This window comes from Copadichromis virginalis, linkage group LG7, assembly GCF_057382275.1.
Source record: "Copadichromis virginalis isolate Kocher_CV1m ecotype Utaka linkage group LG7, C_Virginalis_male_GT1.1, whole genome shotgun sequence".
In the NCBI taxonomy this organism is placed as follows: Eukaryota; Metazoa; Chordata; class Actinopteri; order Cichliformes; family Cichlidae; genus Copadichromis; species Copadichromis virginalis.
The window spans coordinates 6,741,256-6,754,839 of NC_140624.1; the positions used below are offsets into that span (position 1 = coordinate 6,741,256).

General features: G+C 38.8%; 1 protein-coding gene across 2 annotated transcripts in view; it reads right to left on the reverse strand.

Annotated features, from left to right (window-relative positions):
- Positions 1–13,584, reverse strand: part of ldlrad3 (low density lipoprotein receptor class A domain containing 3) — a 93,493-nt gene that overhangs the window by 31,771 nt on the left and 48,138 nt on the right. For both annotated transcript variants that reach the window (XM_085461408.1, XM_085461409.1), the window contains exons 3-4: positions 9,218–9,343; positions 4,162–4,296 (exon numbers count right to left, since the gene is read on the reverse strand). In XM_085461408.1, coding sequence (XP_085317534.1) covers positions 4,162–4,296; positions 9,218–9,343 — 261 coding nt within the window. The remainder of the gene's footprint in view (positions 1–4,161; positions 4,297–9,217; positions 9,344–13,584) is intronic.

A 13,584-nucleotide genomic window follows, 5' to 3' on the forward strand; every position in this document is an offset into this window, starting at 1 on the left:
AAAACATTAAACAGTAAAAGCAGCTCTGTGCTCTGCTCTGTTAGTGCCTAACTGCGCTACATCGTTTAAAATCACTCGGATGAGAACTAAAATCACTGGAGGCATAACAAAGCCGAGAGGATGATGCTGCCTTTGTAGATTTCATTGCCTGACCCCTCCAGGGCAGGATAACCAAATCCTAGCAGGTGAATGCCATCACGAGCTATCCACTGACAGACTTGGGAGGTGATCTCTCACTACACTCATTCACATAGAAGAACCAAGTGTAGAGACACTGAAGCGAGTAATTATGAATAAGGAGAAAGAGTGGTTGAACAGTGGAAGCGAGGAAGAGGATGGAGCGAGGAGGGAGATGGTATGGTCGAGCGGCTGAGAGCTGATATTGCATGCCTTATCAGTCACCTCCAGGTCTTTGCTTATTATAAAGAGAGGCAAAGTCAGAGTCGAATGTAAGGTAAAAGTGAGTGTGTGGGCCAAGCAGTCCTCTTGTTGTGGGGACCTAAATGTGTTGACATAGTCACATTATGGGGTCGGGGCTTCCTTATAGAAACTGAAAGCAAGTCCTTATGACATTTAAATAAATAGATTGACTATCAGACACAAGGTTAGGATTTTGTTAAGCTAAGGTTAGACAAGCAGAAGATTATGATTTAGGGTCGAGGAAATCGGCACGAAATTAATACATGAATACAACAAAATGTCCTCTAAAGTGATGAATTGATTGTGAATGTCTGTGTGCAAATGGAAAAGAGATCCCAAGAGTCAAACCACAGCGATACTTTCACTCCTTCAGAAGTAGTGTGCGAAAAATGGAACTGATCTTCCTTGATCCTTTTCTGGGGTCAAAAGAAGAAGAGCTCACAACTTTTTAGCACTTACACTTTACGTAAGGCTACAGTACACAAGCCTCAAGGAGCAAATATGAGCAAGAGAACATTTAGGTTACTTGCTCTCCATGCACACAAATATTACCATAAAACCTGTGCTGACACGAAGTCTTGAGGGAATACAACAACATACCCAAACAGACTTAGGTTAGAAGTTGGTGCGCAGACACATTTCTGTGAAATCCAAAAACTCGCAAACTAGATAGCTGAAAATGTAAGCTTTTTGGGCGGCGTTTCCTGCGATAAGGAAAGGGTAAAACTTGGCACTCCATCACCTGCAGACAGTTTAGACGTAGATGCATTCTGAGAAACCACTCCGTCAACCATTGCAGCAGTTATAATAGAATTGCTTCTAGGCAGAACACTTTCTCTCTGTAGTTAATGGAGCCAAATAATTGCACTCAGGACCATCAAAATTCCCAGTCATGTGTCACTTGATAGATCTTCACTGAGCCCATATTGATGCAGTTGAACATTTTATGACATAATGTAACAGAGCTGTAAAAGATTAATGCTTTCTAATGCATTTGGAAACAAACAAACAAAAAAATCATCTACCATTAGGTTTTCTGTTTGATCATTGCAACTCTCCATACAGTGTGAAGTAATGCTTTCTGAGGTCTAATGCTTCAGAAGCCAAAACTACAGCCAGCAGGATTCTTCCAGCAAGTAGTGGAGTTGGTATTGTTCACTTGTCAACAAGGAAATGGAGTGCAGTGGACACAGATATCGATCAATATTTCTGCACCACAATACAGTGCTATTCAGCATTCTGTGCTTTTGCATTGAGTTGTGGAGGACGGGCTTGTAATTACAGATAGACTGCCTTTTCGCTCTGTCTCTTTCATAACACAAGCAAGAAGAAATAATAGTAATGCATTCATTAATTCAGCTTCACAAAAGTGGGAAAAAAGTTGGCCAACTCCAGCTTATTAATTTTGACTTGAAAATAATAGTTTTTGAAGGAAAATTGGGCAGAATAATTAGCTTCAGCAGCTACTGCTTGTACTTTGTCAGCAGTGGCAGTTGAGGAAAAGCTGGACAAAACTTTTTGACGGCTGCTGTGCGACTGCTGCAGTGCTCCTCCCTGTTTAGTAGACATGTTTTGCCTCTTGAGTTTCAATCAAGTTTCTGCCTGACTCAGTCCTGGTAATAACAGTAGTGTGTAGTGGGCTATAGATGCTGATAGTTTTAACTTTCCACTTTACTTGTTTTTGTTTGTGTTACTTTTGACAGACTTTTGTTCTCAAAGTATAAATCAATATGACAACAGCATCCTGGCAGGACAGTTATATACTGATTTTTTATTTTATTTTTTCTAAAACATGAAAGAACACCTGACAGCAGGTCCACACTGGGTTTCCGGTGGTTATACGTGCATCAGGATTAGACTGCTGGCAGAAATCATAGGCTTGCCAGTGGAAGAACAAGTGAGGTGTTGACAGTAGCTGGCTGTCGTGCCAGGAAAATAAGAATGCCAGATATAAGTGCTACCTGACAGTGAATAAGGCATTCTGTACCAGAAGGCATCATTCTCACTATCAGGGATCATCCTGCTACTACCTGAATTACACTACAAGTCGACACATTGCCATCAAACATTACACTAATGATGCTGTGGTGTGTGTCTCTCTGTTAAATAAAGGCACAGTGAGGTTTTTTTTTCCAGTGTTGTGGGAATAAAATCACAGCAGCTTATGTCTTCTTTGGCATAAAGCTTAATCCGTCAGTGGTTTTGTTATAAAGCACAGACTGCAGAATATCTCTTAAGTGATGTCTCCAAAACATCAAGTTTTATGACATATTGAGTGACTAAACACTGCAGCTCTGCTATCCAGTTTAACAGCGAATCTACAAGCTTCCACGTGTTTGGAAATCTGCTGCAAAGTTTACTGCCAATATTTCTGATAAGGCAGAAATGTGCTTGGAATTAGTCTTGCATACAGAAAAAATTATTAAGATTAATAATTGCTTTTTTTCATGAAGGACCAGCTTTAATGAGATTAGTATTGGTGGAGTAAGACCGAGAGAGAAAGGCTGAAATAAAGTGTGTCTCACTCTTGTGTTAATGATATTAAGGTTTTCTCCAAAAAAGTCATGGCTTTTACTGAGCTGAACAACTGCAGGAAAGAAACACATGCACAGTTGTAATCATGTGTGCATCCATGTGAAGGAATGTATTCAATGAAACACTGTATTGAAATTGATACGTGCATGGATGCAGGGGTGTTTCCAAAAGGGGGAAATGGGGTGGCATCAACCCCCTCGGTATACGATTAACTCCTCCAGTGCACACCCCGAATCAAAGCCGTTGGACTACATTTACTCTTTAAAAGCCACAACACCAAAGGATTACACGATTCCTTTAATGTACTTCATGTACTTTATTAAAGTACTTTCATGCTATGCTGCTTTCTGCTTTCACTCCATTATAATGTTGATGCGAATAATATACTTTGTAGTCCACAATACTTATTTTAAAGTTGTAGTTACTTATTATTTTGCAGATTAATTGCAATATTATAGTTCAAGCTCCCATGCAATAAGGTTATTAAATCTTCAACAGCTTCAACATTAAAGAGATAAACACATCAATAAATCAGTAATTATTATCCAACAAGTGTTACTGCACATAATGAGGTACATTTACTTTAGATACTTCGATATATTCTGAATTGCAGCTCCACTTTCCATATAACAAATCTGCAACAGGGCACAGGGTTTTTATCTTTCATCACTCTAAAAGGTTATTATAAATAGCACACAATTAGTCTGGGTAATTATGGTATGGGTAAAATTGATTGGTATTTGTTTGCTGCTATCATTTGATTTTTGACATTCCTATTATTTGATTCATGTGCAGTTCATAAGATAATTAAATAAACCTGGTGCTTGCATATCTTAGATGCAGTTCACACGTTTGCACATTACGCTCCAAAAATGCATCCATAATGAACATGAAACATATACATATATATTATAGATGAGCTTAGAACGTGCGTAAATATTATATGTAACACTGTGTATACATCATACATCTGTATGGAATCTATAACTGATATTCTTACATGTTTCTAATTTCACAATTCTTTGCTGAAGCTGTTTCATTTTCATGTGATTACAGAAACAAATCATGCTTTATTGTATTTTACCAGGAAAGGTGTGTGTTGAAGCTGCATAACCAGATAATCCTGTGTGTATGTTAGATTCTCAATGCCTCAGTAGATGTTCCATTTAGTAAAAAATTAAATTAAATAATAAAAAAAAACATTACCTGCTGTAGTCAAGCAAATCTCCTCGTCACTGTTGTCCTGACAGTTGTCCTGTCCATTACACAAGAAGCTGCGGTCCACACAACGGCCATTTCGACACTTAAAGCGAGCCTCCGAGCACACCAAGGGGTTCTCCGCTGTGGTCGAATCAGAGCAGAGGTAAAGGGTCAGCTGTTAGCTCAAACACCTTTACAGGGAAAAGTTTTCAGCTCAGATTGATCTGCTGTATCTGACAATTTGTTTAAAGTCAGGTAAATATTATATGGTGGCATTTTAGCAGAAGATATGAAACATTTAAGAACTATCGGCAAGTTTGTCTGGAGTTTGATAAAAATCAAAAATCAGTCATTTAAAAGAGAGGACAAAACCTTTTTAAAACATTCAAAGTCCTGCAGAGAACTACCATTCCTTTTTCAGTACGTTCTGGTTTTTGTCTTTGTTCAGGCCTCTGCAAAATGAGGCATAATTATCTTGTGAGAAGATCCAGACAATTACACAGTTGTGACGCAGTATGTGCTGGGAGCATAGAGCAAAGCTCCATTTAAATGGCTAGATTAGATTTGTGAGCATGGGGCCCTGCAGGCTAGAAACACTGCCTCTGACAATGGTGAGTGATTGGCTCGAATAACCTTCCCCACTGGGAAAGCGGCAAAGGGGTCATGTGAAAGCCAATTATACTCTAAAAAAACAAACAAATCTTGTACACCTTGTACACCTACTACAACAACACTAGGGTAAAAGATGGACAACAATATTTACATTGTTAAAAAGATGTAAAACAGTAAAGATAAAATGATGCATAACCATGGAGTTATGAGCAATGCATAAAAATGATATTGTCAACACTATAATATACAGATGTGCAAAATTCAGTTATTGAGACACAGCAACTCTGCAGAACTTGGACTCTTTATAGAATAACTTTTCCCCTCTCAAAGTAGTGATGTAACTAAAAGTCTAGCAGGGATAGCTGTGCCAGATAGTGCTGTGTCCACTGAAGCTGATTGTGCCCACCATGTGCCACAGCATACTTCAGAAGACTCACAAAAATGGATCGCCACTCTTCTCCACTAAAAATACATGGGTTCACAGCTTTGATGGAAGTTTCACAGAGCAGATCACTCCAGACAGTAAAGTCAGCTTGGTATTTCATAACCCTGCTTTACCATAGTAGAGACACACCAAAGACAGCTTTAAGGCACATAGGTTGTGCGAATATGACAGACTTCAAAAACCCAGAAATGTGTTAAAAATGATCAGAAAGAATCAAACTTTTGACAACATAAATTTGTGGGAGTTTATTCTGCTGAGAATAAAGTGCAACTTCCACAGGACGTATCAGGAATCTCCTGCAAACCACTTTAAACTCAATAAGGCACCTGTACAGGTGGGATTAATCCTGGAAATGCAGTGCAACTTTCTACCAGTTCCTGTGCAGCTCATCCAGCTCCAGCACCCTTTCTCAAGAACATTTTTTCGCCAGAAAAGCCTATTTTGAAGTGAGAAGATGATTATAGCTTATTTATGACTGCAGGAGACACATACTGTCAGGAACTTTAGGGGGGAAAAAAGTGAAGTGAGATCTTGCAAAGTTACATAACTGAAAGTCTGAATAAACCGTGGGCTGGTACAGCAGTCAAGGTTTTAAAAACCTGTCAAGTGCTTGTAAAAAGTTGGACAGAGCAGACAAAAAGCACAGCTTCTGAAATGCTGCGTGGTTTGTTGAAGCCACATGGTGGAAACCTGTCTATAAAAACAGCTACATCAAGATGTGGAACTTAGTCAGAGAAGAATATAACCTACAGGATAAAGTGAAGGTATTTAAATAGTGTGCACATGATCCAGATGTTAAACCTAACTAGATGGATTGCAGATTTAATACCTGGATTGCAAAGAGTATTACAACCCTGTATTCTTTAACAGATAAATCGACCCTGAAAAACTTACAAGCCCTCCAAGCAAAATTTCTACAGATATCTTCAGCTACGCTACTACTTTGACCAAACTATAAAAAACACATGCATAATGATGACTCAGTGATTAAAGAAATGTTAAGAGTAACTTCCTTAAGAACAGGGGCATTATATCAAGTTTATACAAAAAACCCCAACTTAATCCACAGAAAACAAAGCAAGAAATTTTGTAATCTCAAAAGAGGAATAGTCTAGCTGCTCTAAATTCTTATACATGGAGAGAATTTGGGTGGAAATGCCTAATAAGTTTTTTTTTATTACTCCAAGGCAGAAAGTTAATATTTCAACAGAGAAGTCCGAGTGTTGGAGGCTCTGTGGAAATCATGAAGCTAATCGTGGTTATCAAAGTAACATACCGTTCCAGTTCAATGTCTTTTTTTTGGGAAACACCGATTTTCATTTAAATAGAAATGTATATTTTGACTGAGTATTTATTTGGTGTCCTGATATCAGCTGGTAGGAAAGCTCTAACCAGACACTTGTTACAACCAGACCTCCCCACAAAAGAGGAATAGATAGAGGTTGTTGGCAGCATACAGTACTGTGCAAAGGTTTTAGGTAGGTTTGAAAAAATGCTGTAAACAAAGAATGCTTTCAGAAATATAAATGACTGTTTATTGGCTTCAAATGTATTCTGCAGTTGGACAACGACCCCAAACATACAGCCAAAGTCATTAAGAACCATCTTCAGCATAAAGAAGAACAAGAAGTACTGGTAGTGATGGTATGGCCCCACGGAGCCCTGATCTCAACATCATCGAGTGTGTCTGGCAGTACATGGAGACAGAAGGATGTGAGGAAGCCTACATCCACAGAAGATCTGCGGTTAGTTCTCCAAGATGTCTGCCAGCTGACTTCCTTCAAAAACTGTGTGCAAGTGTACCTGGAAGAATTGATGCTGTTTTGAAGGGAAAGGGTGGTCACACCAAATATTGATTTGATTTAGATTTCTCTTTTGTTCATTCACTGCATTTTATTGATTGAAGAAAATAAAAGATTAACACTTTCATTTTTGAAAGCATTCTTTGTTTACAGCATTTTTCTCACCTTTGCACAGTGCTGTATATCTAATGGAAAAGATCCCATAATCACACAGATTACAGACGGAAAAGTTTGTCAACATTTAAACTGAATGGACTCTCCAGACGCATTAGACACAGACACTGGAAGGGCAGTCGCTCTGAATCTTCTAATTTGTCATACAGAGATGCATTTATATTATTATTGTAACTAACTGAAATTTTTGGGGTGTGGCAAATCGATTAAGCTTAAGCAAAAGTATTTTACAGTTTACTGCAGAAGCATATTTGTAGTTCAAACTAGAGATGGCACGATACCACTTTTTTATGTCCGATACCGATTCCGATATCATAAATTTGGATATCTGCCGATACCGATATGAATCCGATATAGTGTTTTTTAATCAACAAAACTGTTTTTTTAAATATCTTGCTGCATTTTGTATAAGTTCATACTCAAGTTTAAAACAACAACTACACTAAAGCTATTCTGTTATACCTGTATGCAAAAAAAAAAAAAATTTCATAGTTCAGCAATACTGATCAATCTAATAAACTTAAACCTACACCATCCTCCCTATTCTGGTATTTTAAAGAGTACTTAGCGTAAATATTAAGCAACCTAACTAATAGGGTTCCAACTCCCAGCAACAACAAAAATAAAAAAATAAAAAAATAGGGAACCACCCCTCACGCTCCACCTCATGATGCTTAATCGATGTAATCAACCTTAATTTGATGCAGTGTGAAAAAAAATGCACAGAAATCAATTATTTTTCAAGAAATATTAAATAGATTCAACATCTTTCTTCAACAAAATTGCAGACTGCACAGATGGTACCTTCCCAAAGGAAAAAGTACTATAGCTTACTAGGGTATATATATTAGACTTAATAGTCACTATATACAGTAATTGACTTCTATTCATTTTGCATCAAATTAAAACTTTGGGTGTCAGATAATTATTTATTAAAAGCTAGACATTTTAAATGAGAATAAGAAAGCAAAGTATGTCTTTGTGCCCCCTTTTCCCTGTTAATGCCCTATCGGCCCCCCTGGCTAAACTTTGCTAGATCCGCCCCAGCTCAGTTACCAGCGTCAGCTACGTAGAAAAAGATCCTGGAGTAGAAAGTAATATTAAATACATTCTAACAACAGCTGATCAAGCTTAAACGTGCTGCTGTTGTTCAGCCACTGGTTTCCTCTTTCTGGTGCAAAGTGAGCCAAAAACAAACCAGAGAGACGGACTCGCGACAGAAAAGCCGATCAGATGATCATTAAGCAGTTTCATGATTGAAGTAGCAGCAAGAAGAGGCAGTCGCTCCATATATCGCTTGTTAAGCTTAACGCAGGAATGCTTTACAAACATTCAGAGATGGACTCACACACTTGCTTTACTTCTCTCGGGGATAACTTTGTCGGAGATGAAATGCCGGGTTGCTAGCGAAGCTCCAAATGCTATCCAGACCACCACAGGTCCCGCATGCCACAGCCGCTCTATCACGTGATGCATACTGCTCCGACGTGCTAACATTCTGAGGTGAGTTACGGTGTGTTGCAAGTTTTGTGAGGTGCTTTCGTGATATTTAATGGATCGGATTACATTTTTTATTTTTCTCCGATATCCGATCCAGTAATTTAGGTCAGTATCGGACCGATACGTAATATCGGATCGGTCCATCTCTAGTTCAGACTGATGTTAGTTGCACCCTATAATTTTGCTGAAGAAAAAAAAAACCCACATTAAAACTGCTATAATTTTAAAAGGGCTGTTTAGCAGAGAGATATTTATACTTTAGTTTTTAGTGTGTATTAATCTCTCCAAGCAATGGAGCCTGCATTTTTTTTCCTTTAACCTGTTCGAAATTTATAGACTCCAAGCCCATTAAACATAACTCTGATGGTGACGTCAGGGTTATTTTCTCAGATTTGATGAAGCTCCACCAGAGGAACATAAGACATACAACATATATATTCCATATGTTGCTTAGATCTGCTTTGATATAAACAAGACATGGCATCATCTGGCCACAGATCCATGTATCTGGGTGTCATGTGAGACTTACTGCAGTTTTCCTCGTCACTCCCATCAGGACAATCACTGAAGCCGTTGCAGCGGAAGCGTCCAATGATGCAGTGGACACCGTTAGCGCAGGCGAAGAATGTAGGAGAACACTTTGACTTGACCTTAGCTAAAGATATAAGGGTTGGGGGAAGTGGTGAAAAACAGAACAATGAATTAGTGTGTGCATGATGCAGAGACGGTGCAGAAATCTTTCAGACATCATGTTTTATGACAGCATTTGCCTTGGCTGTGATGAACAAGGTAAAGGAGAGACCTTCACTAGGAGACAGTGCTTGTATTACACTTAGGTCCATGTGTTTTTGTGACACTTACACAATTTTTCCTTTCTAGAACACCATGATAGATTTAAAATGAAACAATCAGGACACAGGAAGAGGAATAAAATCAGTGCATACGCTTTATCTTTGCTTCGAAGTGTTGAACAAAAACACTTCTTAAACCATAGTCCTCTACTTTCAGAGGCTTGAAATGCATTTGAACTATCCACTTTAAAGCAGTTTAATGTAACATACCGGTAACTCTAGAACTGGCCAAATCAACAGTTTGGCACATTCTGTGAAAAACAACACAATGGTGAACTCAACAGCATAAGGTCTAGATTTTATTTGAAATCAACAGTAATGATCACAGCATCGGTCATATGCTAAAGAAAATTCCCATCACAATATTCAGGACTTAATAAGGGAAACAAAAAGGCTCAGCACAAGGTACAAACCAATGATCAGTCTCACCGAAAGAAAGGCCAAATTAGACTTTGCCAAATAAACACACACACGTCAAAACATAGCTTTTCATCTGCCAGGTGATCAGATTAGCCTGTAACAGAACGACACAAAAAATGTGGATGTTATGGCTTATTATCAGAAACATAATCATCTGTAAAAAAAACAGCAAAGTTAGTGGTTTCCAATGGCAACGGGTCACTAGTTCTTACTGGTTATATTCCAAAGTTATCCCAAAGTGTTTAGGGCTATCCATTTTAAACAGATGCATCCTAATTAAGCATAACCGACTGGACAGTGCAAATAGAGATCCAATAGTAACGGAATATTTTCAGTTGCCCAAGTCAGTCATCTGATTTCAACCTGATCTACAAGACATTTCACTTGGTAAACAGGTAAAACTAAGGGGAAATTAACCCATGATCAAACAATAACCAAAGACGGATGCAGGAAAAGGTTCAGCAAAACATCACAATGGAGAAAAACTCATTTTGGTGACATCCATGGTTCCTTGGCTTGATAGTCATTGCCTCTAAAAGATTTCTTCAAAGTATTAAAAAATAACAGCTTATGTATGATCATGATAATTTAAAAGCTGACAGTCTGTATTTCATTTGCATTTGTTCCTTTTCATATCTACTGCAGTTAAAAATTGTCATTGTCCAAAAATGTCAAGACCTAACTTTATACCTGCGTGTTCTAACATTCAAAGACACACAGCCATTCAATATTATATAATGTTCAAACAGTTGCTTACGGATAAAGAATCATTAAAGGTAGCCCATTTTGTTCTGCATTGCTAATACTCCCATTTCCACAATTATGACACATAATGGGTAAGATCTTGACCAAAGAGTACTGATAAGAGGAGAGAAAAAAAATCAGTTAATGACAAAGAAAGTAAATCGTGTGGGAGAGGGTTTGTATGGATTCTGCCATTGATCAGCCTAAGCAGGCCATGGGCCTTATCTCTCAGGACAGCCCTGAGACTGAGTGAAGAGCTTGCAGAACATCAATGCCTGGCAACCTCAGTTAAGCACCAAGCCCTAGCTTTTTACCTCAAACTCATTGATCTTCCCTGGCAGAAGAAGAAAAGCAAGATAACAGGTAGATACAAGCAAAGACATCAGAAAAGACCCTGCAAAGTTACTGTAGAAGTCGGATTCCAACCAGGAAATACACACACACACACACACACATTGCTGCAAGAGAACCATGGTTGCTATATTTACAGTTTGCATTACTGAGTTATATTATTATAAAATACAATGTTTCAGACTTGTGTTTCCCTATTCGAGACTTTTTAAAAAAAAAAATTACCTACTGGATGCATTTTTCCCTTCCAATAATAAGCATTTAAGTAAAGCTGGCATTTGGAAATCTGGCTTCTAATCAGAGCTGCTCTCATTGTAACAGTATTTACTAAAGACAGAGAAAAGAAAATCTAAGAATTACAACTAAGACATTGTTATGATGCTTTGGTAAATAACAGAGACGCATGCCAGTGAGGAAGTAGCATGATACATTTTATGAACACTTGGAAACAACAGAAGGATGGAGCAACCCACACATACAAACACACAGGGAGGAGGAAGTGAGTGGGCATGCTAGAAATGTCAAAGAAAGCCACCAAACCTTCTATGTGTTTTGTTTCCCTGTGTTGAATGCGGTGGGTAGAATTGGCTCGCTCATAGGCTGGCAATGTGCTGCTTCAAATGCCAGGGGTGCACATTTTTCCCTCTACAATTTATTGCGGTAGCCTGATTTATGAGCTCTTTCAAGCTGTGGCGATTATGTGTAGCAGCACGGAGGGCAAGGCGCAATAACCACAAGGCTTTGGAGCACCCATCTCCAGGATGAAATGTAATCCTCTGGATGCGGGAGGAAGCTGGGATAGTGCCCGATCTATGTGTCTATAGTCTGGGAAACCTTTGTTTACCTGGCCAGCAGAGTCCCTAAACACCCAAATCTCATTTTGTGCAGCATATCACATTCATAAAAGTCTTCTTCTGTAGCTTTCAGGGATATTAAAAGATTAGTAATAAAACAAAAACACGCGCTCCCGCTGGGGGTTAAAGTGAGATTCTGCTGGCCACAAACAAAGGAAACATAATCCTTTGTTATCTATTTGTATTCATTTACACTGGTGTTTCTTCTTTTACCAATTTTCTTTTCTATTTCTATACATAAGAAAGAAATGTTATTGCTCTGAGATTCATGTGAATCCTAATTACCACTTATCCAGCTGGCTAGGATTCTTCCAACCCAGCGTCTGTGCACAAAATTAACTTAAAAGTCACATCAAGGGCAAGCTTATGAAGGGGAATTGGTGGGTGGGACAAACACAGCTGGCTGGACAGATATAGCTAATGTGCTTAGCTGTGTTTTTGGGTTGCATATCACCATAGCCTAAGCCAAGCTGTTTATGAAGCAAAAATGCAAAAACTTAATTAGACACATCAAACTAGAGTGGAAGAGATGGCAACACAAAACCATATATCCCGGGCATTAGCAGTTCAACTTTAAATACCGCTGCTGATCCAGGTAATGCTGATTGATTTCAGGTCCTCTGCTACACTCTTCAATTTACATTGTATAAGCATCGATTTCATCCTGCCTTCATCCCTTCTGTCATCACTGTTTACTGCTTTACTTTTGTGCCAAATTTTCTCTCGCTCCTCTAAGCCTTTGTAGAAGTTTGTTTACGAAAAGCAGACAGGGCGTTCGGTGGCTTCCAAACTTAGTTCCAGTGTTCAGCTGAGCAGCACAAATGAAAACGAATGGGGTAAGCAGTCGAGCAGATTTCGTGAAGTAAGACTACCACTTGCAGAAAAACATGCCTGGTTCACACTGAAGCTCACAGGTGGAGGACACACAAACACAGGCACAAAAAAACAAACATGTCTCTGTTTTTTGTTGTCTGATATATGCAATTGCACATAACGCTCGACATTTTTATTAAAAAGTATACTTCTGCTAATCACCTATGTGACAACTGTCTTTTAATTTTAACTTAAAGGTAAATAAATAAAAGAACACTTGTTTTTTCCCCCTTTTTCATAATCTACAGGTTAATCGTAGTTCAAATCCTGACCTGGATTTGTAGCACCGTGGCATATTTTGTACTTAAATCATTGGATGATACAACAGAAACTGAAACAGAGCACTGCTCTTTATATTTACCTCCCCTGTGGCTTCACTGTTCATGTCGGGTGGAATCCGACAACCCTGTTGGCGATGGCATGCTTTTGCTCTTCCCCCGGTGTGCGCCTCTATGCCCTTAAATTATTCTCCCCTGATTGGTTCTTCAGAGAACAGAATGTTCAGCTCACGTAGTCGCAGCCATGATGGGCATGCATGACTGACAGAGTAAGGAGAAGGACTCGCTGAAGAGACTAACAAGAAGGAAAACACTTGGAGTGAGGAGAGAACAGAAACTAAGAGTAGAAAAGACTGATGACTTCAAAGGTTTCTCTGACCTTGCAGAGTATTTCTGAAAGGAAGAAATCAATAGGTAATGGAGTCAGGGTGCAAGCAAAAAGTGCATGGGTAGTTCCAGTGCAGTGGGCCTAGGGATCAAAATAATCCCTACATTGCACTGTACATTTCACTGTCTAAGCCCTGC